General features: G+C 38.7%; 14 protein-coding genes across 16 annotated transcripts in view; 5 read left to right on the top strand and 9 right to left on the bottom strand.

Annotated features, from left to right (window-relative positions):
- Positions 1-12: 12 nt before the first annotated feature.
- Gasu_10380 (xanthine phosphoribosyltransferase) lies at positions 13-1973 on the bottom strand. The gene has a single exon (XM_005708117.1). The coding sequence runs from the start codon at positions 1867-1869 to the stop codon at positions 157-159; it is 1713 nt and encodes a 570-aa protein (XP_005708174.1). The 5' UTR covers positions 1870-1973; the 3' UTR covers positions 13-156.
- Positions 1974-2022: 49 nt separating this feature from the next.
- Positions 2023-4593, bottom strand: Gasu_10370 (ABC transporter, ATP-binding protein). Of its 2 annotated transcripts, XM_005708115.1 has the most exons (9): positions 4159-4593; positions 3836-4109; positions 3571-3787; positions 3362-3522; positions 3139-3308; positions 2813-3085; positions 2658-2765; positions 2330-2611; positions 2023-2283 (listed from the first exon to the last, which is right to left on the bottom strand). In XM_005708115.1, exons 1-9 carry the CDS (start codon positions 4567-4569, stop codon positions 2197-2199), a joined length of 1983 nt encoding a protein of 660 aa, XP_005708172.1. In that variant the 5' UTR covers positions 4570-4593; the 3' UTR covers positions 2023-2196. The 2 variants fall into 2 exon arrangements, with proteins under 2 accessions (XP_005708172.1, XP_005708173.1); XM_005708116.1 differs by having other exon boundaries at positions 2023-2611.
- A 10-nt stretch (positions 4594-4603) lies between these two features.
- Gasu_10360 (uncharacterized protein) lies at positions 4604-5478 on the top strand. The gene is made up of 3 exons (XM_005708114.1): positions 4604-5118; positions 5166-5351; positions 5402-5478. Exons 1-3 carry the CDS (start codon positions 4624-4626, stop codon positions 5450-5452), a joined length of 732 nt encoding a protein of 243 aa, XP_005708171.1. The 5' UTR covers positions 4604-4623; the 3' UTR covers positions 5453-5478.
- A 4-nt stretch (positions 5479-5482) lies between these two features.
- Gasu_10350 (N-acetyltransferase MAK3) lies at positions 5483-6403 on the bottom strand. Its single transcript, XM_005708113.1, has 7 exons — positions 6314-6403; positions 6223-6265; positions 6099-6176; positions 6004-6048; positions 5876-5948; positions 5686-5828; positions 5483-5636 (listed from the first exon to the last, which is right to left on the bottom strand). Exons 1-7 carry the CDS (start codon positions 6367-6369, stop codon positions 5565-5567), a joined length of 510 nt encoding a protein of 169 aa, XP_005708170.1. The 5' UTR covers positions 6370-6403; the 3' UTR covers positions 5483-5564.
- A 550-nt stretch (positions 6404-6953) lies between these two features.
- On the top strand, positions 6954-8458 carry Gasu_10340 (casein kinase 1). Of its 2 annotated transcripts, XM_005708111.1 has the most exons (4): positions 6954-7044; positions 7098-7213; positions 7262-7863; positions 7917-8458. In XM_005708111.1, the coding sequence occupies exons 1-4, from the start codon at positions 6969-6971 to the stop codon at positions 8350-8352; spliced, it is 1230 nt and encodes a 409-aa protein (XP_005708168.1). In that variant the 5' UTR covers positions 6954-6968; the 3' UTR covers positions 8353-8458. The 2 variants fall into 2 exon arrangements, with proteins under 2 accessions (XP_005708168.1, XP_005708169.1); XM_005708112.1 differs by having other exon boundaries at positions 7098-7863.
- Positions 8459-8477: 19 nt separating this feature from the next.
- On the bottom strand, positions 8478-9303 carry Gasu_10330 (uncharacterized protein). Its single transcript, XM_005708110.1, has one exon. The coding sequence runs from the start codon at positions 9297-9299 to the stop codon at positions 8562-8564; it is 738 nt and encodes a 245-aa protein (XP_005708167.1). The 5' UTR covers positions 9300-9303; the 3' UTR covers positions 8478-8561.
- A 10-nt stretch (positions 9304-9313) lies between these two features.
- Gasu_10320 (uncharacterized protein) lies at positions 9314-10288 on the top strand. Its single transcript, XM_005708109.1, has 4 exons — positions 9314-9687; positions 9737-9895; positions 9945-10084; positions 10142-10288. The coding sequence occupies exons 2-4, from the start codon at positions 9748-9750 to the stop codon at positions 10223-10225; spliced, it is 372 nt and encodes a 123-aa protein (XP_005708166.1). The 5' UTR covers positions 9314-9687; positions 9737-9747; the 3' UTR covers positions 10226-10288.
- A 4-nt stretch (positions 10289-10292) lies between these two features.
- Positions 10293-11733, bottom strand: Gasu_10310 (uncharacterized protein). Its single transcript, XM_005708108.1, has 3 exons — positions 11153-11733; positions 10894-11098; positions 10293-10842 (listed from the first exon to the last, which is right to left on the bottom strand). Exons 1-3 carry the CDS (start codon positions 11730-11732, stop codon positions 10347-10349), a joined length of 1281 nt encoding a protein of 426 aa, XP_005708165.1. The 5' UTR covers position 11733; the 3' UTR covers positions 10293-10346.
- A 9-nt stretch (positions 11734-11742) lies between these two features.
- Positions 11743-13213, bottom strand: Gasu_10300 (cyclin H). Its single transcript, XM_005708107.1, has 2 exons — positions 12734-13213; positions 11743-12668 (listed from the first exon to the last, which is right to left on the bottom strand). The coding sequence occupies exons 1-2, from the start codon at positions 13036-13038 to the stop codon at positions 11798-11800; spliced, it is 1176 nt and encodes a 391-aa protein (XP_005708164.1). The 5' UTR covers positions 13039-13213; the 3' UTR covers positions 11743-11797.
- Positions 13214-13243: 30 nt separating this feature from the next.
- Gasu_10290 (ubiquitin carboxyl-terminal hydrolase 36/42) lies at positions 13244-15424 on the top strand. Its single transcript, XM_005708106.1, has 2 exons — positions 13244-14403; positions 14458-15424. Exons 1-2 carry the CDS (start codon positions 13250-13252, stop codon positions 15119-15121), a joined length of 1818 nt encoding a protein of 605 aa, XP_005708163.1. The 5' UTR covers positions 13244-13249; the 3' UTR covers positions 15122-15424.
- Positions 15425-15432: 8 nt separating this feature from the next.
- Positions 15433-16623, bottom strand: Gasu_10280 (mitochondrial carrier (BOU / S-adenosylmethionine carrier)). Its single transcript, XM_005708105.1, has 2 exons — positions 16364-16623; positions 15433-16313 (listed from the first exon to the last, which is right to left on the bottom strand). Exons 1-2 carry the CDS (start codon positions 16505-16507, stop codon positions 15456-15458), a joined length of 1002 nt encoding a protein of 333 aa, XP_005708162.1. The 5' UTR covers positions 16508-16623; the 3' UTR covers positions 15433-15455.
- Positions 16624-16662: 39 nt separating this feature from the next.
- Gasu_10270 (uncharacterized protein) lies at positions 16663-17793 on the bottom strand. The gene is made up of 3 exons (XM_005708104.1): positions 17371-17793; positions 17143-17320; positions 16663-17095 (listed from the first exon to the last, which is right to left on the bottom strand). Exons 1-3 carry the CDS (start codon positions 17779-17781, stop codon positions 16770-16772), a joined length of 915 nt encoding a protein of 304 aa, XP_005708161.1. The 5' UTR covers positions 17782-17793; the 3' UTR covers positions 16663-16769.
- Positions 17794-17797: 4 nt separating this feature from the next.
- On the bottom strand, positions 17798-21193 carry Gasu_10260 (uncharacterized protein). Its single transcript, XM_005708103.1, has 5 exons — positions 20777-21193; positions 19454-20729; positions 18934-19407; positions 18348-18881; positions 17798-18299 (listed from the first exon to the last, which is right to left on the bottom strand). The coding sequence occupies exons 1-5, from the start codon at positions 21169-21171 to the stop codon at positions 17955-17957; spliced, it is 3024 nt and encodes a 1007-aa protein (XP_005708160.1). The 5' UTR covers positions 21172-21193; the 3' UTR covers positions 17798-17954.
- A 120-nt stretch (positions 21194-21313) lies between these two features.
- Positions 21314-24233, top strand: part of Gasu_10250 (clathrin, heavy polypeptide) — a 5147-nt gene continuing 2227 nt past the window's right edge. Inside the window, exons 1-4 of the mRNA XM_005708102.1 lie at positions 21314-21382; positions 21435-22877; positions 22933-24117; positions 24158-24233. The exon at positions 24158-24233 is cut by the window's right edge and continues 2227 nt beyond it. Coding sequence (XP_005708159.1) covers positions 21347-21382; positions 21435-22877; positions 22933-24117; positions 24158-24233 — 2740 coding nt within the window. The 5' untranslated portion in view covers positions 21314-21346. The remainder of the gene's footprint in view (positions 21383-21434; positions 22878-22932; positions 24118-24157) is intronic.

Raw genomic sequence — 24233 nt, 5'->3', positions numbered from 1 at the left:
GTTAAAGAATTGTTCAGAGCTCAACTTGGTAATTATGGAACAGTAGATAGAGTCAACTAAAGAGTGCCATTTATACATCTTGTATATATCTTGACAAAACTACCAATAATCAATGGTTCAACCATCATTCATATTCACATGCCTGTAGAGATAATCTTAGAATTTATCAATATTTTCTACTCTTAAGCCTTCCGAGGAGACAGACAACCGAACCAACGAAAATATCGGAATATTATAACCCGATAAAAACGCTCTTCCTCCCATGTCTGTTCTTTCAATCAAAACTCCAATACCACAAACCTCGGTTCCTGCCATGTTGGCTAAGCGAATTAATGCATCCAGCGTTGAACCTCCAGCTAAAAAATCATCAATGATAACTACTCGATCATTCTCTCCCAAATACTCTCTGGATATAACCAACTCATAAAGTTCTCCTTTGGTTTGACTTCGATAAAAAGTGTGAATGCAATCGCTCATCGTAATTGACTTTCCATGTCGAGCATAAACCATGAAAAGACCCAACTCTCTAGACACCGTAATTGCAGGTAAAAGACCACTGGTTTCTATGGTTAGAATCTTTGTAGGATTGGTGTCTCTTAACAAACTGGCTAAGTCCTTTCCACAAGACTCCATTAAAGAGACATCCACTTGATGATTAAGAAAAGAAGTAACTTTGATCAGATTACCTTGAAGTAAATCAGCTTCATGTAAAAGTCGATCAGCCAACAAGACTGCTCCAGGTAACTTTTGTCGTTTGTAAACTGATTTGGATAACAAAGCAGCATCTTTCGCATCAGCATTCTGAATAACGTCCATTTCATCATCTGGACGATAAGCTGGAAGATGAAGGTCTGTTCTCAAACGCAACATAAGATTATCAAATGCTGTCGAGGAAGCAATCGATGCCTGTGAGCTATGTGCAAAGAATATGTCAACTTCACAAATGCCTTCCTCCACAAGTTCTCTTTCGCCATCACAATAAGCAACATAAGAATAAAAAGTGGTAACTCTATTGGGCTTCGATGTAGTTCGAAGAGTCTCCAACAAACGGTCAACATTATCATCCAATTGCTCAAACTGATAACCTTGTGAATGAGAACCTCCAGGCTCAATGACAAATAGCAACGAATCTGCAATAGCGGGAACTCCCATACAAGAATATAACCTTCTAGCTTTCAATATTGCTTTATCCTTCGGAGTGAGTTTTCCTTCATACAGTTTATTTTCAGCAAAGTCGGGAAAATTCTCAAGAAAGAAAATGCCAAAGTTGCCATACAAGTTTTGTAGTTCCTTAAACTTTTTGGAGTCTACTGCAGCAACCCACCAATCTAAAATAGCATCTTTATCCATGGGATACTCGGATTGTATTTGGGCTTCGTTCTTTCTTACGTCAAGATATTCAACAAGCTTTTTAGATATGAGATAATCACGTTGGTCCAAACTAGCATATCTCTCAGTGACAGCTGTTGTTTCCCATAAGTTATCTTCAGCGTACTCTTGGATCAGTTCGTCTTCATCTTCTTCGAGTTGATAAAGTTTGGACTCGTGGTCTTCATCGACTTGTGTCCCGTTTTCTTTAAAGTCAATAAAAGTTGTTCTCCTGTCTTCTGAAAAGTTAATATTCTGATTGTTCGGCAAGCAGGATTTCACTGTGCAAAACTGTATTTTCGTATTTCTTCGGTGACGACTAACAAGGTTAAGGTAACGTCTTTTCAAAAAATAGCACGATTGCTTCTTCGAAAATAGCGAATTTCCATAAAAGCTACCTTTACACTTTTGCTTAGGATTAAAGATATAGTTATGAAAAAACTTGGAAGTATAAGCATAGCAGGCACAGCAGAAACCAAACTGACCAAACAAGACAGTCATTGGGGGATCGGAGAAATGCTCACGCCTGATGATGATCGATCAGCTTTCAATCGGAAGGGGTGACACAGAGCTGCTCCAAAGCAGCGGAAAAGTCTTCGATATGTTGAGCAATTTCGTATTGCTTATTCTGAAGAGACATGAAAACAACAAGTCTTACACGTTATGGCGTCCGTTAATGACGGAAAAAGTGACAAAAACCCCATTTATTCGTATGTGACGCTACTTATTCGATTCAAATCGGTTTGACTAGCACCAAAGTCTCATCTTTTGACAGTCCTTCGGTAAAAAGCGCGTTGGGTAGATTGTTCAACGACGAGCTATTTTCAATCACAAATTTTTGTCATATTTTGGACCTCTTATTCGCAAAACCACATAGGCTGATATGCGAAAGATCATCATTATGGTAATGAGCAACTAAAAATATCAACAAATATAAACCAAATTGAAGTACTTGTCTTACTCCAATATTTCCTCCTAAGGAAAAATCGGTCGTCCCCGAAACAGAAAGAACTTCATTTCCATCACATACTATACAGCTTGAGTCTACAAGCTGAAACTGAAAATCATCAAATTGAATGTGCATCAAGGCTCCAAATGAATATTTCACAAACGACATATATTTCAACCAAACAAAATAGTTTGGAATTTGTGCGTTGGATAAAAAGAAACCACCAAATAATATAGACACAACTAAGAAAAGTGGAATAATAGCTGAAGCAATTTGAGGAGTCGGAGCCCCAGCCTACGAAACCTATGAAAACCTATCAACCGAAAGTCATTATACGTACGGAGACAGTAAGCGCAATGCCTTCGGCAGTCAATGAAGTAAGGAAAATTACCACCAGAAAGAGAAAAAAGGAACGTGCTGAATCTCTCAGACCGACCATCCAATATAACTTTATAATTCAGCAGAGGTGCCACAGAAAAAGATCTTCTTACTTACCACAACACAGAAAAACAAGGAAAACAGTAAGGAGCGGGGTATCTCAACCAACGTCTTGGACAGATAATACGCAGACACTCTATACATTCCACTCGCACGTTCGCGTAGAACGATGGAGCGTTCTAGTGGAAAGGTAAATATAGTTCCAAATATACTAATGAAACTTTGGTTGATAAGAATAAAAAAGAGGATGCCTTCAATGTCTACATAATTGCTCGAAGAGACATTTCTTCCTTTGTTCAACCAAATTAGACCCAATAATACAGCAAATATCTATAAAAGAAATCATATCAGAATTTGTATAGAGTATGACTGTATAACGTTACCATTGTTTGAGCAGCACGAATCAAGGAAACTCCCTTTTCTCGAATAAGTAACTTCCAAGCACGATTGCACAAGAGAAAGAATTCCTTCCAATAAGGATAAGCATACTTGTTCATATTTGTAACATCAGTCTCTTGACTTGTTTCCTTTTCAACCTTTGGCGAAATCTCATCTAATATCAACAATGGATAAAAACTGTTTCAATAGTGGCTTCAACCAACTTACCTTGAACAATCATATTACCTCCGTTAGCGAATAAAGTTTCATTGTATGCACGATGAAGATATAAAACTCGACCTCGAGAGTTGCGTTCAAGTTGAGATGACCGCAAGTCTATTGATATAAGGTCCAGGAAGTAATCCGCTGGGTTGAAATGCTCAGGACATCTACAAGAATTTCATTACAAAAGTCTATACCAATCGATGGAAACTCACTCATATCCTAACTGCGAAAAATATGGCAATGCATCTTTTGCAAGACCAAAATAAATGATTTGACCTTCAGAAAGCAATAAAAGCATATCGAACAAGCCAAATATGTTGCTTCTCGGTTGGTGCACTGTCATTACAACTGCACGGCCATTCCGTGCAAGACGAACCAGCGTCTGAACAACATTCTGCGCATTGAAGGCATCCAAACCTGAGGTTGGTTCTATCACTTGCTTAAATGAGAGTCATCGGAGTACTTTTGGAAACTTACCGTCTAAAAATAATAAGGAAGGATCTGTCACCAGCTCTGTACCAATACTGACACGTTTTCTTTCTCCACCACTTACTCCTCTTTTCGTTTCTGAACCAATGAAAGATTTCTTTACTCCAGAAAGTCCCAACTCAGAGATAACAGCTTCAATTCTACGTTTCTTTTCAGCATCTGAAATACTACTTGGAAGACGCAAATTTGCAGATATGGATATTTGTTCTTCTATCGTCAGGTCTGCAAACATGTGATCATCCTGCATAACATAAGCACTCAACTTTGGTTCGGATAAGTATGTTTTTCTTGTAAAAAAGGGATAAACATACTTTTTTGAAAGAACCTGGATCCCTTTTTTTCCCATTAATAGTGATGCTTCCGCTACCACATAAGTTACTGGAAGCTGACAACCTCCCAGCAAGTAGGTTGAGCAAGGTGGTCTTTCCTGAGCCAGATGGCCCCATTATAGCAAGCAGCTGTCCAGAGTAAACAATTCCAGCGATATTTTTCAGTATTTGTTTCTGTTGTTGTTGTTTTCTCCAACAGCCCTCCTTTTGAACTGCAGTCACAGACAGGTCTTCAAATTTCAGAGAAACTCTAGGCCGTTGCAACTTCATCAGAGAGAGCTCTTTTTCCTTATCACGAAATTCAATATCTGTAGCTGTGAAAGGATCGAAAGAATAATCTACTTGACCATCTTCCACAACGAGTTGGTCTGAAAAAGGGTCAAAGTGAGCCATAGGAGTCTTTGACTGTAAATCCCTCATCTTCACTTGAATCTTTTCTTGGTTGATATGTCATTGACTTTTGTAACTTTTGGTTTGTATTACTTTCGTTCCATACCTGAGCATACAAGACAAGCGTGCAAAAGATGTATCACTCCTGTATATTTGTCTAAGAGAACAAGATCTATCACGCTATTTCAGTCACCACTTCAGACAAGTTGTTGTTTAGGAAAAGAAAAGAAAGAACCGAGTGAAGAAGAGCCTCCGCAAGAAGAACAAAACTCAGAGAGTCCTAAACTGGATTGGGACATACTTAAAAAGAGAATGAGTGAAGTCTCTTCAGGACAAAACAAGGGTCAGTTCCCCCCTGATGCCACTCCCGTGGTTGGAAGGCCACCTTCAAATATATGGGTGTTGATTTTTAACCCAAGTACAAACAACCAAGGAATATATAGTCTGAAAATTAGTGGTGTTGACGTAGTATTAGCTTTTCAAGAACAAGACGAAGCCAAAATCTATGCTGCGTTGTTGGAGGCCCAAGACTTTCCGAAACCAGTTCCGGAAGTAAGAAAACGCCTCCTTGTCGTTTACAGTTCTTACTATTTGATTAGTTGATAAAATTTGAAGAAGTTGCAGACTTTTGTAAAAATAGCGGGTTACGCTTGGGGTTTGTTCCGAGAGGAGCTCTGTTGTCACCTCCACAAACTGACTCGGCAGAAGTTGAAAAGTGGCGAAGAATGGAAGGAAAAGGTACAATATCACCTGAAGAGGATAAAAGTCAGATTTCTGACGACAAGGTAAGTTTTGGCTTTGGGAACTGAATATTTTCAAAAATTTTCTTGTTTAGTTGGAAGAAATGAAGAAGAAACTGGAAGACTTGTTTCACCAAGGTCCTTAAACTCCTAAAGTCAAAAAATAAAAACACTTTGATCTAAAAGGATGCTTGGTATAGTTATCAAAGGGTGAGTTGGTATATTCGATAGCTAAGTTCTTTACAACTGGGTAAAAATTTAAGAATTGAATATGGAGCATAAACGAAGTTTCAAACGAAAAGCATCGTTTCCATTAAGATAATAACGTTCCTAAGCCAAGATAAAGAAACCAAACAAAATATAAAAAGAATCAACTCACCAATAATTTATCTCGAATGAATCCTAACTTTCGATAGAGACACAAAGCAGCCTTGTTGGTAGTTTCCGTTTCCAAGACTACTTCCTGGCAATTACTTATTTTCATTCTTTCAATTACTCTTTTCACAAGTTCCATGCCGATTCCTATACAACTCAACGGTCACTCTCGTTTTATTTACTACAACTATTACCTTGTCTTCGAAAATCTTGACGTACTGCTAACATTGCGATGTATCCTCGGAGAATATTCCTCTTGCTTGGTTCCTCCACAACCATATCAGCACGAGAGAGAATATTCCCATAAAATATATATACTTACCATTTTACAAACTATGCAACCAATACAATCTTTTTGAAAGAATGCCTAATGTTAGCAAGTTCAGTATGAAGTTCACCAATAAAGAGACTACTTACGAGGAGACATAGTTGCGGCCACTGATTCAGAAAGTATCTATACGTAAATATTGAATAAGGTTCCGAAAGGTCTTTGTCCTATTCAAAAGTGTGTCCTTATCAAGTCCGTCATTGAACTACATACTATAAGAGCTCGGATATACGGTAAGTCCTCTTCACCTTGATAACTGTTTGGCAACAAATATAAGTATTCTCTAAACAGTATGTTCGCTTACCTTCTATAGAACACTGAGTCCGAGTTGTCTTTGGATGTTTCTACCTCATCCGACATTTTACAATTGGAATGAGACGAAATTAATTATTCAAACAACTTTTGTTGCATAGTTTTTCAGGTTGGCTTCTTTCATGATGTGTTTCTCTAATAGAGAGTCAAAGTTATAAGTCTAGAGAGAACGCGGTTTATTACTATACTCTTCATAGCATAGTTTGAAAATTCAAAGTAAATTGGATGAGTTGATATAAAAATCATCCTTTTTGTAGTAAAGTAAATAAGGGTGTTGTTCCGTAAAGGAGAAGAACATAGCTTATTGGATGAGATATTCATCAAACGAAACAATTGTTCAAATGTTTTGTTCTTCTGAAGCTTCCAGATTCAATACAAAGCCTTTTTGGCAAGTTATTTCCCATTGAAGAAGAAATGCACCTCTTGAGCATCCGAATTATTTTGTCGGTTGTTCGTTGTAGGGCTTGAAAAAGGGGAAGGAATCGTTTAAGTGCTACAGACTCTTTTTACTCAAGAGAAACATACCTTAAACCTTGAATATTTACTTGCCGTTGCAGTTTTGTAGGTTTTGGCTTTCCAAGTTTCTGTTTTTGTTTCTGTATTGGGCCTTTGCCCCTATTTTTCGGACTGCCGTTTTTATTAGCTGAATGGAACTAAGAGTCGGAGGGAAGTGGAAGCTTGGACGGAAAATTGGTTCCGGTTCTTTTGGGGATATCTACCTCGGTAAGTATTGCCATTGTTTGCTCCTTGAAAGAGTTTTCTCTGATATACAATAGGGATTAACGTTTACACTGCAGAAGAAGTTGCCATCAAGTTGGAAAGTGTGAAGACAAGACACCCTCAACTTCTCTACGAAAGCAAAATATATCGATATTTGTGTTCTAGCCCTACAGTAAGTTTGCTTTGGCGTTGTAGTTGTTGTCGTTTGAAACTTTTAAAGGGTCAAGTCGTAATGGGAATTCCCCAAGTTAAGTGGTATGGACAAGAGGGAGATTATAACGTTATGGCAATGGAGCTTTTAGGACCAAGCGTGGAAGATTTGTTCAACTTTTGTCATCGCAAATTTTCTTTGAAGACAATATTGTTACTTGCTGACCAGATGTTATGCCGTGTTGAATATGTTCATTCCCGAAGCTTTATTCATAGAGATATTAAGCCAGATAATTTTTTGATGGGTTTGGGCAGAAACTCGAATACCGTATATCTCATTGACTTTGGACTCTCCAAAAAGTATAGAGATCCGAAAACACATGTTCATATTCCTTATCGCGAGGGTAAAAATTTAACAGGAACAGCAAGGTATGCTTCCATTAATACTCATTTGGGAGTGGAACAAGGAAGAAGAGATGATCTGGAGTCACTCGGCTATGTTTTTATGTATTTGTTACGAGGAAGTTTACCTTGGCAAGGATTGAAGGCCGCCACGAAGAAACAAAAATACCAAAAGATCAGTGAAAAGAAATACAATACTCCCATAGAAGTTCTTTGTAGAGGATATCCAGGAGAATTCGCCTCATATCTTCAATACTGCCGATCATTGAAGTAAGTTATTACAAAGTCGTGCTTCATTTTTTGTCATGACAAAATACAATTAGATTCGATGAAAAACCCGATTATAGCTACTTGCGAAACCTATTTAGAGGCCTTTTTGAAAGAGAAGGGTTTGTCAACGATAATATTTTTGACTGGACTCTGTTAAAGCAGTCAGAGTCAACTTCTGCTAGTCATAGTGCAGTTCGTGCCGAACATGAAATATCAAATGAGAAACCTATGCCGGGAAACATTGAGCAACCATCAGGTGGAGACTATGTATATTCCAACAAAGTGCCTTCTCCAAAAGTAGTTGATCGAACCTTTACTTCTATTCATGCGGTTGATGAAAGTACTGGCGTAATGCCTCAAGACACAACAGTTCATTCAAGCGCGTACCCAAACAACAACAATCATTCTTCTGGTCTAGTTCCCAATTCGTCATCCAGAAATCCTTTGCGAACCGTTGGCTTGTCTCCTCCCTTTTCAATTCGTCGATAAGACTATCCAGGGAAGAGGTGCTTTTGACTTACATATACACAATAACTATAAATATTATTAATGTATATGGTGTTTAAGTTGTTTACATCTCAAGTCACTTGTGAAGGCAATCTGAAAAATGAATTTCATACTTGAGAAGTTTTCTTTGCATGATAAAAGAAAAACGAAGTTACAATACTGAGAGAGCTTATTTGGGTACTATTATGAAATTATGTTTCATTTTTAGAATAACTCCAAGTCACTTGAGTCGAGTCAATGTCTTGAAAAATATCCATTTCCTCTTCTTGGGATTCATTTTCATTTTGGATGCTTGGATAATGGAAATGCTTTGTTGTTTCATTTTCTACCTCAACAGCTCCTGCCAAAGCTCCATCTACTTGCCATACTGAACTCATCTTGGAAGCATCCTTATCAACAGCAGTTGTATCGTCTGTTTCATCAACTGCTGGGGAGATATCCCTTTGAGAAGGCTTTTTGCAATTCCAAAATAGATGTATTCTTCCAGGTTCGCCGTTATTATATGGGAAAGCGTCTTCCTTGAAAGACGACAACTTTTTCCTCGTATCTTTGGTCCATATCGAGCTAGCAATATCACGACTCCATTCATAAGTGATACTATTCGACGGAAAAATACGTTTCTTACTATGTCGAACAACAAGTGGTTGGTTACTTTCGTTCAAACCGTGCTTTGCCAGTTCATATACATAATACATTCTGCCTGGATAAAAACTATCTACTCGATGAACACCAGTTGGAGTTGGTGTTTCTTCTTTCCTGAACTGCAAAACGGCTATTTGGGATACCAAAGAGGGCCACTGTTCTTGTGCTGAGTTATTATTTAGTTCTTCCGTCGGTGCCTGAACTTTGCTTGGAGTTTCTTGTTTGTCAAAGTGGGCAATTCCTTGAGTGTCTCTGTTTAGAAGAGAGTAGTCCAGTCCTTTTACCATTGGAGAATATTCGGAAGCTTCATTGCCCAACTCACCTATCACTAATGTATCGTTTTCATCATAACGAGTTGTCCCAGTTCTTTCACGTCTTTCCTGTGCTCTGTCTCGATATTTGTGAGTTGGTGTGATATCCTCTGTTTGTGATTGCACTTGAACAAAGTCGCTTTTCGGCAAACTATCATGAGTCTTTTTCTTTTTCTTCTTATCGTGTTGTAAAATAAACTGTCTACTTCCTTCTATCGTGGACAAGTCTGGCTTACTGTGACCTCTTGCCTGTTTCTTACCAATAGGACGCTGATGAGACAATCGATTCATCTCACCAAAAGCCAATTTCAGAATTTGTAACGGCAACTATCGGTATTTTTGGATGTCTTATTGTGGTTTAGTTGTAAGTGACTGTAGACGTATTTCTTGAACTTTCTTTGATGGATACGTAGGTAATTTATTTATGTTAAATATGCAGACAGAAGTAGAAGATAACGAATCTATAACTCACGTTAAGACCCCTGAAACGAAACCGACTAAGCAGCGAAGCAAGGCGAAAAAGGAAGATGTCACCCATAATAGAAAAGTGAAGAGTCCTAATAAACGAAGAAGTAGGTCAAGTTGGCTTATTTACCAGACAATGCTAATTGGATTATGAAGAGTCTACGAAAGGTTCCATAGCAACACCTCGAAGGGCAACCAAGAAGAGTTCGAACGAAAAGTCTACGAGGGCGAAAAGAAGTAAAGTAAAATTAACCTCTGGTGGTGTAGTCAAGGACAAGAAATCTCCCAAGGGTGTTGTAAGCACAGTTGCTTTTGGATACAGCGTGAATAGGACTGAAATATTTGTTAATTAGTATAGAGAAGGTTCCAACGATGGAGGTCATAACACGAGAGACGATTCTTCTTCAGTGTTCAGCACATGGTGTGTGATTGCCTAGATAGTGAAATGTTTTAAATAAATGAAGCAATTTGATACAAAACATAAACAGTCTATTTCAACGAAGAAGAAACCAGAAGTTCCACAGTTTGTTTAGGCACAAGACTATTTACAAGGTTGGGTTACTTATCACTTTCCAAGGTCGAAGTCCGAATGACAAATCCATTACCATTTTTGCATTCTTCTGTAGTCAAACTTTCTTCAGGTATAATGGTAACTGAAACTACGTTCAAGTGCGGGGCATAATTATGTAAATGTTCCGGGATTCCCAAACCTCCTTCCATATGAAATTTCCCACAAATATGACAAACAGTGACCTTTGGATTTTCTTCGATTTTGTTCACTATATGATAGGCCATACTTGCATCCCACAAATTTTGTGCCTCCAAATAATTGTTGAGTCGTCTTTGGAAATTTTCATTTTGTCTAAGAGAGTAGATATCGTCCTTCCACATTCCATGAGCAGCTAACATCAATTGATGATTCATCAAAGCCATAAACTTGGCTTCATATGAGGCAGACGGTTCAGGATATGGTAATGGTGGTATCCCAAAAATGTCTTCGTCCTTTAAGTTTCTTAGATATTCCTTGCCATCCTTACGAACCATTTCAATAATACTAAATAAAAGAAATGACTATAAAAGACGGATTCCACAGAATAACACTTACTGTCCCGGAGCATTCGATGCTAATATAGGAATGTGTTTTTCACGACAAAAACGTAACAAGGGAAGGTAATCTTCAATGTTTCCAGGTTGCTGTACACAAGACTCTAGAAATTCTGCTTCACTCAGTTTCTTTTCAATATAAGAATCAAGATAACTCTGCATATCATAATTGAAAAATTCCAGTGAAACAATCAAAGGTTTCCTATCTATAAACGCAATACAATTAGTTTATATTCACTTGAGCTTTCCTTTCAATATACCTTTTTCTGAATATTGTCTCTGAAATAAATGTTGCACGATAGCCAACTCTAACTCATGTGCCACAGAGTCGTCATGCGTTTCTCCAATGAGAATCACTTCTCTATTGTTAAATGAAGTAAAGAGAGCATTCAGGTCTGTTTTCTTTCCTTTGTCATCATAAATTTGGAATAAATTAGATATCAGTGAAGTATTTGCTATCTTCGAGTTGTCTTGTTGTCGTTCTATCACAGCAGTTGGAGCTAATTTCTCCGTACCATTCAAAGCCACAGCATCCGGAATAGTCTTGCTGCTCATTGAAACAACGTAAAGTGCCCCAACTAAAGAAACCGAAGCAACAGCGGATATAAAATATCTATTCCAATTTGTTACAAACGTTCTTTTAGACAACCACTCGTTATAGTTTGCAAAAGCTGGTTCTCTCACTGGATAAAGTCCCTTGCTCTTTATGAAGGTTGAACTCTTAGGAAAGGCTGCTCGAACAGGGTTTGTTGACCAACTTAATTTCTGACCATAATACACACTTTGTTTGAAAGCTTGAAATACAAAGTCCTTTTTCAAGAACAATTTATGAATAGACATATTAAAAGTTATATAACTTAGACCCAGCCATGGCTGCTCATCCAAAGTCTTTGAACCCATTTCTCTCATTCTCCTCTTCTTCTTCTCTTCTTGTTCTTATTGTCTTCAACCAACAGGATAGTTTGCTCGTTTTTCTCTTCCAATTCCTTACTTGAGTTAACAGTATGTAAATAGTCAACGTCTTTCTTTAACATGGTCTCCGAATCTTGAAAAGTGTCTTCTCCTATACCAGTAATCATAGCGAATTCTCTTTTTCTCTTTTCTGAAAATGCACGATTCTTCTCCAATCGTTTCATTTCCTTATCACTTTCTCTCTTCTTTACCATTTCCAAATATTCAGTACTCGTAGGATCTACTCTAGGATCTCTGCAAAAGGATAATTTCTTCAAAAGTTGTCGTGCTTCTGTTTCTGTGGAAATATTCCAAGTATCAAGACCTCCACAAGTTGACATTTCTTTTTTTACCTCATTTACTGATTGTTCCCATAATGCAAGCCAATTCTCTTCATCCACTGTATACTCTTCATTCCTTTCGCTCTTCAAACTCAATAATAACTCGAATGGAAACGAAATATGAAAATGAGCAAATGCATAGGATATTATGCCTAAAGCAATCTGTCCAGGTGAGAGAAAAAACATTAAATCAGTTAGAAGACTCGTGTGAATAAGAGAACGAGCATAAGAATAAAGCTTCTTTTTGTCTACAAGGTCATTCCTTGCTTCCATATTCCAATGACATTCTTCCAACAAAGACCAGATTGCAGAAAAGGATAAATAAGGATGATAACAAGAAATGTGAAACTCCAATCTTTGCATAACCTCCATTTCAAAAGAAAGAAGCTGCTCCACAGAAAGAGTGGTCTCTACAACTGCAGCAAACTCTTTGAAAGGAATGTAATATTCCTCAATCTTACTTGCCAAATATAAACAAGTTATTCTAGAAAATGCGAATCAGAAAACTCTGGACAACTGAGCGATGCCTTTGTGGCAAAGTTCACTTACGCAATAGTTGAAAGATCTGCCTCCATAACACTTGTCCTTAGAAAATATCTTTTGAAAAGAGTAACAGCTGTAGCTTGAGCTGCCTCAGGTAATCCTAGCTTTTCCGCATTCTTCTGTATCTTTATTTCATATATCCTTCGCAACTTGGATTCCTCTTCAAGTGTAAGTGGTTCGATTTCACCATTGGATACTCGGTCCTTACATCTTTCTCTTGCTTCTTGGTTGTTATTCTTTCTCATTTCGTCAACTTGTTTGATAGTAAATAGCCAATACTTTGCTTGTGTAGTTGTACCAAAGTGTGCCATAGGAGAGAGGTTTCACGACGAAATTTGTAGTCCTTTGAAAACAATATGAGAACAAGAGAGTCTTCTACAAAGTAAAATAAAAAACACGCTATCTCTTGAAACTATTGGTAAAAGTATGGCGAATAGCTACTCAAACGGTTTGGAAAATCATCCTCCAATAATTTAAGTAATTGGAAGTGAATGTCGGCCGAGAAGGATATGCTTATGATGGATGACAGTACACAGCGGTGTTGTTCCATTAGAAACTGAAAGAATGGTAACTCAGAATGACTGCAACATTCCCGAAAGAATTGAATTTGTGAAAGATGGGAAACTCGGAGCTAAGAATCAAACTGGAAATGGCACGATATTTCGTGAAAGTCATCATAGTCTGAAGCACTTCAAAGCCTCCACTACGTCTTCAATGACCACTAGTAAAAGTGGTTATGATGGAAATTGGATTACTCCTTGTTCTTCTACTACTTTGGAGTGGAAAAGAATCTTTCGTAGTGGAAAAGGTTTGAGAAACCTGGGAAATACCTGCTTCCTGAATGCTGCGTTACAGTCTTTGTTACACTGTCCACCGTTTGCCACAGCCTTGTTGGAAAAAATATTTTCTGCAGCATCCAATTGTCCATCTCATTCGGGATACTGTAGTATTTGTGCCGTAGAGAAGACTGCCCAAAATGTTTTTTCTTCGGACACTTCCTTTCAGAGCTATTCTCCAGTAGATTTGGTTCGAAACTTGAAAGTTTTGTCCAGAAATTTTACTCCAGGAAGACAAGCAGATGCTCATGAATATATTCGTTTTTTACTTGATGATATGAATCGTATCTTATTGGGAATACCAAGAGGCAAACTTTGTCATGACCGACAACAAGAAATGCATACTTTGGTCCATGAGATATTTGGTGGTTGTTATGAGTCTAAAGTATCTTGCCAAAATTGTGGTTCAAGTTCAGACACTGTTGAACCTTTTTTAGATGTTTCTCTGGATTTGGAAGGTGTCAGTACACTTGCTAAGGCATTGAAGGGTTTTACTACTCCGGAGCGTTTGTTTGGACCTAATCGATACTTTTGTTCTCAATGTAAACAAAGGACGGATGCTTCCAAAGTATTTCAGTTTCGACGAATACCTAACGTTTTCATTTTCCATTTAAAACGGTTTCGATTGAGTAAGAAGGAAAACAAATTTGTTTCTTATGATGAAACTTTTGATTTTTCCCCATTCATTCCTTTGAAAGGAAATAGCATTCGGAAACCTGTGTATTATCGTCTTTGTGCAGTTATTGTACATGAAGGTTTTAGTATTCATGGTGGGCATTATTATGCTTACGTTCGCAATAGCAATGGAATCTGGTACTTGAAAGATGATGAATGCACAAGGCAGGTTGGCGTTCAAACTGTATTACATCAAAGAGCCTACTTATTATTTTACAGCCGTGTTGTCCAGCAGAAAGTGAATAATACTGAGAAAGTGGATACGACAAAGAGCAATTGTTCAAATTTGCAACGAGTGACGGAACCGTGTAGCTCAAATGAGGAATGGAAGCTTGATAAGAAGCCTAACATGGATAGGCTTTCACAGATCAACGGTCAATATCCAGAAATGACAATCCAAAGACATGACATTTCTTTACTTGCGTTTCATCGTCTTCAGATGACGATGCAAAGGCTTCATGGGACAATAGGACTTCACGTAAAGCATGCATTGAATACTTCGTTCCATGCGCAGTTGCGTAGAAAAATATTTCCTCATGACGATGTTGAAATGGTTTCACAAGCAAATAGATATACCGAACAACAGAAGAAAGATAATGTCATTCTCAAAACAGGAAGACAGGGCACCAAGAAAAAAGTAGAAGACATGCCTTCACCATTTTCAGTGGGAACATGGAATAACTGTTCATTATTGAGCCAATCAAGAAAAGAGTTGTTTTCGAGAGAAGGGAACCAACCAGCTCTTGGTGAAAAACGTGATTTGTGGGATATTGAATATGATAGAGGAAAACAAAGAAAGAGAAGAAAGAGGCAAAATGTAGTACAGAACTTTTCAAAATATGCAACGAAAGGAACAAACAAGAACGGCCATGTATCAATATAGGAATAGACACCATTTTTGAAAATGTAGTAATGATTTTATACAAAGTTGAATGATGCCGTACTTGGGTAATCAGAGTTTACCGGTGATGCCTGAAGCCAAAGCATGGGATTCTTACGCAGAACCATTCCATCCATAAAAGGCTACATTGAAACTATTGAGTTCTACTTGAAATATCTGCCTAAATAGAAAAAACTATACTATTCACTGAATCTGCCTATTGGATTAGTTTACAAGTAACTCTCAAGAGAAGAAAACAAGCTTAGGAAAAATGAATGTCCCTAAAATAAACTCCCTGTACAATAACTACAGCTTCTATGTCACAAGATATATGACATCAATACTCTGAAATTGACCACTCTATATATTCATCTAGGTTCGAGTCACTTGAGGGATCATGAACCCCTGAAGTGTCATCATTGGAAAAATTAGGACCATTCAAATATGTCTTACACAACTCATAACATGTCATCATTATTGCACAACTGGGAGCTACTTTGGCAACTCGTGGTACCAGACCGCGAAATAAACCTCTATAACCCTCATACTTTACTATTGCTTTGCCACAACTCCAGAAAGATGCATTTAAATCGGAGCAACAACCGATACTATTAAATGAAGGAGAAGACTGCAAAAGAAAAGATTTTTGACTATTCAACATTGCCTGACGTCGCGTCTTTACCACATCTGCTGGAGTCGTAAGAGCAGCTGCAGTCATCCCAGATAGGCAACCTGATACAAGAAATACGAGCCAACTATGTTTACCGCCAGTGAGCCGAAAAAGAAAACTTGAAGGTGATTTACAGCGCTCGTAGAGAACCCAATAAATAGCTGAAAAGGGAGCATCCCTTATAAGTGTTGGAGATAAACCACGAAAAAGACCTTTGACACCGGCGGATTCTACGTTTCGCTTCCACATATTCAAAATAGAGGGAGAACCTTTCGTTGCTTGAATACTTGTCCTAATGAGTTCCAGAGGACTTCCAATAGTGACCACTACACACCTAGATACTGTTCCAGCCAATACAATGGACATTTCCTCCTGTTGTCGGTACCTACTAATGAGTTTCTCCTTCAGAGAATCATACAAGGTCATATACAAAGCCGTGGTAGGCACCATTAGGAATAAAGAAGCTCCCAAGCCTCTCCAGAGTCCCTTCAAACCTTCACTTCTAACAAGTTCGGCATATACACCCTATTTTTTAGATAAGAATCGGTCAAAAATAAAGTATATAAAAGCTTTACCCTCAAGGCGTGACGGTTTCTCAACACCGAATACTGTTGTACTTGGAGACGAGCTTTTAATACATCCAAAGGAGTTACTACGAGGGAAGTTGCACAAGCACCACACAGTCCTGCCAAGAGACTCTTTTGTGCGTCTACACTCATTCAGTTTTGTCCGGCGTCAGCCGCAGGAGCATATTCTGTAAATCATTCTGAATTAAGCGCAACAGGCGTCCATTTGATCTTAGCTTCCAAGGAGAAATAATAACTTGACACAACTTGGATGATTTTTACAACTGCTAGTATATTTCACTCAAGTCATCTTTTGAAACTGTCTCCTAAGTTTACACTGTCTTTGAACCATAACGAAATAGAAATAAACTAAAAAGCCAAGTGCATGGTTTATTGTATGCAAAAAAGATAGTTTTCAAAACCAAGCCGCAGTTTTATAACCAGCCAAGGTCGTCACTCTCACGTCCGGTAAAACCGTTTCATTCACCACTTTACAAGTCACTTCAATTTCATCGTGTGGATGATTTCTCAACAGGGGCTCGCTACATAAAGCGCTGCTAGCTAAGGTCAAATGATACGAACATGTACCTATTTCTCTTATCGATGAAATAAACTCGGAATTTTCTGTATCCGTCACAGTAGAAAAGGGGCATATGAAATCGATGGTGACATTCCTTGGTGATCCAGTAAGAACACATAAAGAACCATTATCATAATGAATGCGAATGACATTATCATCAACTAAAACAAATTTCAAGACTAAAAACAAAAATGAAAAATATGACTACCTTCGTTTGTACTAACAGATGTAACGTGATAGAGGGCTTTTTCAAACCCTTCCGTAGCATTCTTCTCGACAGGAAAACCCAAATAGAAAATATCTTCCTGTTCTAGTGTAACAGGATTCAAATGATATTGTTTCACATGTTTGCCTACACAAAACTCATAGGTCCACCATCCATCATTCTAACGAATTCAAAATACTTTCTAAAAATACAAAAGGAAAAATAACTTACACGATAAAAGCAAGTTCCGTTAAACTGCGACATCACGAAGCTCAAGTTGAGTGACTCTAAACTTAACTCTAAACCCTCAGCAGCTTTTATACGAGGAAAGCTACACTCAAAGTTGTGACCTGACACAGAAGACAGCACAATCTTCCTCCACCTGTTATTTACAGCAGCGTCACTACCATTCAATTCTTCATCTTGTTTTTCTAGAGAAACTGATTTCAAGTGTTTGTTAAAAAACTCTTCTCTAGAACTGCCATCTGAGTACCGGTGAGAATTCACAAGTGCATAGTGTAGGTCTCCGACAGTCAACCAATGAACTACTTTACTTTGAAAGTCGATAGGTTGATAAACTTCAATACTATTCACTCGGTGCAACTGCTGTTTTGGTTCCGTGACGTCTTGAAACACAGGCATTGGAAGAAAATCTAGTTCTAGAACGATCTTCTTTACTTTAAGTGTTTCTGCTTGTGCAGTTTCTTTTTCCTCTTGAAAATTGTCATCTTTTGCCTGAAGCTCCCTACAGTAAAGGAGCAAAAGAAATGCTAAACAACACAACTTATAAGTAAAACCAACAGCATATGCCATTTTCAGTCGCCAAAAATTTCTTCCATGACTTGCATTTGGGTTGGTGAAGTTCCTTCCTTTTCGGAAAAGTCCGAAGTTTCTTCCAACTGTTCTTTCAAAACTTTGCGTCTCCTTTTTCTGCTCACGGTTTCTCTTTCAGCAGTTCGTTTGTGTTCCTCCTTTTCCTTTAAAGATTCCTGAAACTTTAACTCCCGTTCTTCTAAAGCTGCCAGCTCCTCCTTTCGTCTTTGTTCTCGTTCCAACCTTTCTTTTTCTTCTTGAGCAAGCTTCTCTTGTAGTATTCTTTGGCGTTCCTGGTAACGCTCGGTTTGTTCAACATACTCCTTTTCTGCATTAGCCAGAAGAACCTACACGACTTGTATTACCATAGAAAACGATATTAAGAGAAAACTTACGTTTGATGTTGCACGCTTCGCTTTTGCAAAAGTATGATGAGCATCAGCAAGTCGGCTAGAGTGTGTTTGCCGCACTATTCCTTCTCCATCAGCTGAAAGCTTTCTTCTACTCAGAACTTGAAATATTCTATATGCCCTTCCAAACTCAGCAGCAGCTTTGCGCGCGTTGTGCACACCGTTCAGTGAACTGGCATTTTCTGACACAGACGCAATCTTTTGTTTCTCTCCAACTTCGTTTATCCTCCTCAAACCGCATTCCTCTAACGTCAATGCCCAGTTAAACCACAGTGGTAAATACATAGGCATCCGATGTAAAAGTCTTGTCAAAAGCCTACAAGCTTCTGAAAAATGTGCTTTTTCAAAATTAGCCAAACTTAGATACAGCATCATTTCGCAGCGCGTTTCTTCATTTCTCGTTTGTAACAAGCTATCTTCGTACAATTTGATTGCTGAGGATAAGGCTGTGTCGGCTGCGGCATTTCTCACTATCTGCCTCTCTCCGGAAGAATGCAACAAATTCCTTGCCAAATGAACCTAAGTTGTTCTTCGATGTGAGCTATATAACTTTTGTCTAAAAATGAAGTACCTGAATATGCGCCAAGTTAAGTTTCGCCATCTCAGCTGCAGGTGTTCCAACTAACCCATGGAATATTTCTCTAGCATCAGAATACATTTCTCGCAAAGAAACATATATTCCGAATGCATTTGCTGCGAATGCATTATATGGATAATGAGAAAGCACTCTTTGTAGCAACTCTAAGCACTTGTCCATAAACTTGCGTTGTCTCCTTTCGTCGACAACTTGCAAACAATCTATATAGAAATTACACAACCGTACGAAACTATAGTCATCATCTAATGCCTCCCGAGTCTCATTAAACTGTCTACTCTGCAATGCTTGTTCTAAAAGGCTTTGATATTTGTGATAGTCTCCTTGGCTTCTTGCTAATGTTGCTAAAAGATGAGACGCGAGTTTGGGCTTAAACTTGGCCCCCCTTTCGTAGAACTCCTTTGCTGCCACAAAATCGTCATTGGCATAAGACAAGTAACCTAATCGAAACTAACCATATCGTGAAAAAAAAGAGAATATTAGTTGCGAAGCTTACCAGAGCATCAGGATATTCACCGTAAACAGAGATAATATGAGAATACAGAGTTCGCGCCAAAACCATTTTTCCTTCTAGCTCCCAAACGAGCGCCTGGTTATATAACAAAAGAATCGGAATTTCGTTATATTTTTGAATATTTTGAAGGAATACATCTTCATCATAGTCACCCGAGGACAAGTCTGTATAAATATTAAAGATAGTTGAGAGCACTTTCTCGGCTTCTGAGTATCGCCCGATTCTGGTCAATAGTGAGGCAATGTTGTTTTGTAACCGTATCTTGACTGAAGGAGAATTACGTGCAATAATGATATTAGGTTGTTCATCAAATAATCGTAGAGAGTCCTCTAGTAACAAACAAGCTCTCTCAGGCTTGTTCTCTTCAAATAAATATGCAAGACAAACCAAAGCTAAAATATCTGGCGTGATAGTTGCGTCAACGAATTCGGTTAACAGAGAAATTGCTTTCTCTCTACGTGCTCTTCGCAACTCGTACTTTGTAAGTTTCTCTTCTTGGCCAATCGTTGTGTCCAAGTTCTTCATTTCAAATAGAGTCAAAATAATACCAAGTGTTGCTTTGGCTTCTAAGCATTCCGGTCGTTGAGAAATAACACGTTCCAGACAGTCCGCTGCTGCTTGAAAGTCTTCACGGGACAAATACAAGTTTGCTAACGCCAACCTTGCTTGCGGCAAGCCATAGCCATCTTCTAGTAGTGCTTGTGTATAGAAATTTTCCGCTTCTGCAAGTTCTCCACTTACGTGAGCCAAACGCGCAAGCTGAAACAGACTCTCACCCTTGGCACGAGGAAATATTGTCTGTGTCAAGTTCAACTTACAAAGGAGTGCAGAAGCACGCTTATATTCTTTCCTATAAAACAAATACTCCGCCAGCCGATTAACAACTCGTGGATCATTTTGTGCGTCATTTGTATTGTCTCGATAGAGTTCCTTTAAAATACTTAACCCTGCTTCTACACCTTCCTTTGTGCCTTGACCAAACGCAATATATGCTATGGAAAGCTGTGCCTCATAGGAAAAAAATGACGAAAACCCCGTCGACTTCTGCTTTGCGAATTCTATTGTTTTCGAAAGTGCCATTTGAGCCTTTTTGTGATCACCCTTTTCCAAGTAGCAACGGGCAATGCCTAACCAAGCAGACTCGCAACGTCTCCATCTTCGGACTATGGAACCAAAACTTTCTAAAGAATCTTGGATATCTCCCTTGTAAAACTTGGCGGTGGCGCTTCCAATTGAAGATAACAGACTTTTTGGAGCGCTGAATAATATGTAAGCCGAATACAAAACTCACACTTCCACATTTACCTCGAAATTTGTTCAAAACAACGAAGCGCACTTTCATAGCGTTCACCTAATATTTCCTTCCAACCTTGAAGTTCCTGCAACCGTATAGTTGACCCAAATTGCGAGTGTAGAAAAGCTATCTGCTCTGATATTTGTTTCTGTGTATCTTCTTTAGTTCGCGCATTCTGCCTCCCTGTTGCTATGAGCATCAGGTAGCAGCCTGTCAGTCTCTCTCTTAAAGCGACCACTTCCTTTTGGTCGAAAAGTTCGGAGGGATTTCGAGAAGAGTTCAACAAAGCTTCCTCCAAAACTGTCTTGCATTCCTCCAGCTTTTGCTCTTTCACCAAAGAAGATGCCTTTTTGAGTACTCTTTCCAAAGTACAATGTCCTAAGCTTTGGGCATCTTCTTGAGACATTTTTCCAAATACAATGTTGTGCGCCATTTTGTAATCTGTAAAGTGCCTTGACGAGGATTGAGTTGTCTTCGGACAGTCAAAGAAACTGTTTGAAGTCCCTTTTGGTTTCTAGAGAGAAACTTTTCGTTTCAAAGTGAACTAGTTGTCTCTTTCAAGTTAATTTTCACATACCAGCATGGCTCAACCTGTCCAGCTAGAAGAAATTTTATCCGTAAGTTTATCTAACACTTTGTGTTCTTCGTTGAGGGGTTAAACGTCTCTAGTTAACGTCGTTGGGCATCAACACGGAATCCATATCTTTCAGCACCGTAACTATGGAATCGGACAAATACCTCTGCGTGAGGGAAGTTTCCGGTGGTAGTCAGAATCAAGTGGCAATTATTGACATACAGGATCCTTCCAACATCATTAGACGCCCCGTAACAGCAGACTCTGTCTTGATGAATCCTGCCACCAAAGTGTTGGCGTTGAAGGCTGGAGTACAGCTTCAACTTTTTGATATCGGAAAGAAAAGCAAGGTGAAGTCTTATGTAATGGAGGAAGAAGTTTTGTTCTGGAAGTGGCTTTCTCAGAAAACTCTTGGTCTTGTCACTTCGCATTCTGTTTATCATTGGGATTGCACCGACACAAGTTCAGAACCGGTGAAAATGTATGATAGGCATTCTACTTTGATGAATGCACAGATTATAAATTATCGGGCAGACGAAGATGAGAAGTGGTTAGTGTTGATCGGATTGCAACAAGAAGGAGACAAGGTTGTTGGAAGGATGCAGTTGTACTCAGTGGAGCGTCGTGTATCTCAAGCTATTGAAGGCCATGCAGCAGCATTTTGTAAGTTTCAAATCAACTCAAAGGATCCTGGTACAAAACTATTTGTATTTGCAACTAAAACCTCCAATGCAAGTAAGTTTCACGTCATCGAAATTGGTCAAGATAAGAAGCCTTCGGATGCCCCTCGCTTTTCAAAATGTGTTACGGACATATATTATCCTCCAGAAGCAACCGAGAAGGATTTCCCTGTAGCCTTACAGGTATCTTCCATGTATTCATTTGCTTATTTAGTCACAAGGCTAGGATACGTTCAAGTTTATGATTTAGAGAGTGGAAGATGTCTCTACATGAATCGCATTACAGAGTCTACTATTTTCCTTACGGCGGTACATACCAACACCGGTGGTTTTGTTGGTTTGAATCGAAGAGGACAATTGTTAGGATTTTCTGTAGAACCTAATAATTTTGTTCCTTACATTCTTGATTCATTGGGAGATGTTCAACTAGCTATCAAAGTAGCATCTAGAAACAAACTTCCCGGAGCTGAAGATCTATATGAAAGATACTTTGACCAACTGTTCAATGCGGGAAATTATAAAGAAGCTGCAAGAGTGGCAGCAGAGTCTCCTGGAGGAATCTTAAGAACTCCTGAAACTATTGCCAAGTTCAAGTCAGTCCCAGCTGCCCAAGGACAGCCTTCTGCTTTATTGTTGTATTTTCAAGCTTTACTGGAACGAGGTGCACTAAATCGTTTTGAAAGTGCAGAGTTGGGTGGTCAAGTTATTCAATTTGGTCGTACTCAGCTTTTGGAACGTTGGATGAATGAAGACAAGATAACTTGTAGTGAGGAATTGGGTGACGTTGTGAGGTCTTCAGACCCAAAGTTGGCACTTCAGATATATTTAAAGGCCGAAGCACACGGAAAAGTTATTGAGGTAATGCAGAAAGTGCAATCATTGGTTGTTTTGAGCAATGCTAACTTGATTCTAGGCATTTTTAGAAAATGGAGCTTATGATAAGATTTTAGTATATGCGAAGCGAGTCGGACTTTCTGTGGAACCCATGGAACTTATTCAAACAGCAGTTAACTATTCTCCTAAGAGTGCTCTTGACCTAGCTCAATATTTCTTGAAACAATTCCAAGAAGGTGGAGGAAAACCTTTGGATCATGCTGCCATTGCAGAAATGTTTTATTCTCGTGGTTTGATACAAGAAGGAACATCTTACTTACTTGATGCGTTGAAGGACGATCGTGCCGAAGATGCTGAACTGCAGACAAGACTACTGGAAGTTAATCTACTTTCCGCACCGCCGGTAGCAGATGCGATTATGGCACAGAACATTTTTCACTATTATGACCGAAGGAAGATTGCCAATCTTTGTGAGAGACAAGGTCTTTTCCAGCGAGCTTTAGAAAACTATAACGACCTTGATGATATTAAAAGAGTTATGGCAAATACTCATGCACTTAGTCCTGAATTTCTGATTGGATATTTTTCTAATCTTTCGCCTGAAGATTCTTTAGAGTGCTTAAAGGAGCTTCTCAGAGTCAATCCAAGAGGGAATTCGCAGTTATGTGCTCAAATAGCTAGCAACTATGCAGATCAGCTTGGCCCTCAACGAGTGATATCCTTGTTTGAAGAGCGAGGTCTTACAGAAGGCGTATTTTATTTCTTGGGTGGTATAGTAAACTACTCGGAAGACCCCGACGTTCATTTCAAATATATAGAAACTGCAATCAAATTGGGTCAATTCCACGAAGCTGAAAGAGTTACTAGAGAAAGTAACTTTTATGATCCAGAAAAGGTGAAAGATTTTTTAATGGATATGAGACCAAAGGATCCCAGGCCTCTTATTAATGTCTGTGATCGTTTTGGATACATTCCTGAGCTGATCCGATATATGGTAAAGAACAATCAACTTAAGTTTATTGAAGGCTATGTACAACGAGTCAATCCAGCAAAGACTCCTCAAGTGATTGGGGCTCTGATAGATCTTGACGTTGAGGAATACTTTATCAAAGATTTGTTGCAGTCGGTGAAGAATTTAGTTCCAGTAGATGAACTTGTAAATGAGGTTGAACGGAGCGGACGTTTAAAGATATTGTTGCAATTTTTAGAAGCCAAGGTTGCAGATGGTTCTACGGAATCCTCTGTTCATTCTGCTCTAGCAAAAGTTTATGTAGACTGCAACATTAATCCTGAACACTTTTTAGAGACGAACTCTTATTATGATCCCCTGGTTGTTGGTCCTTATTGCGAGAAGAGGGATCCATATTTCGCATATATCGC

This window comes from Galdieria sulphuraria (assembly GCF_000341285.1).
Source record: "Galdieria sulphuraria unplaced genomic scaffold scaf_6, whole genome shotgun sequence".
NCBI classification, from domain to species: Eukaryota; Rhodophyta; class Bangiophyceae; order Galdieriales; family Galdieriaceae; genus Galdieria; species Galdieria sulphuraria.
Note: the sequence above shows the minus strand (reverse complement) of the source record. Positions and strands in the feature narration are given on the sequence as shown.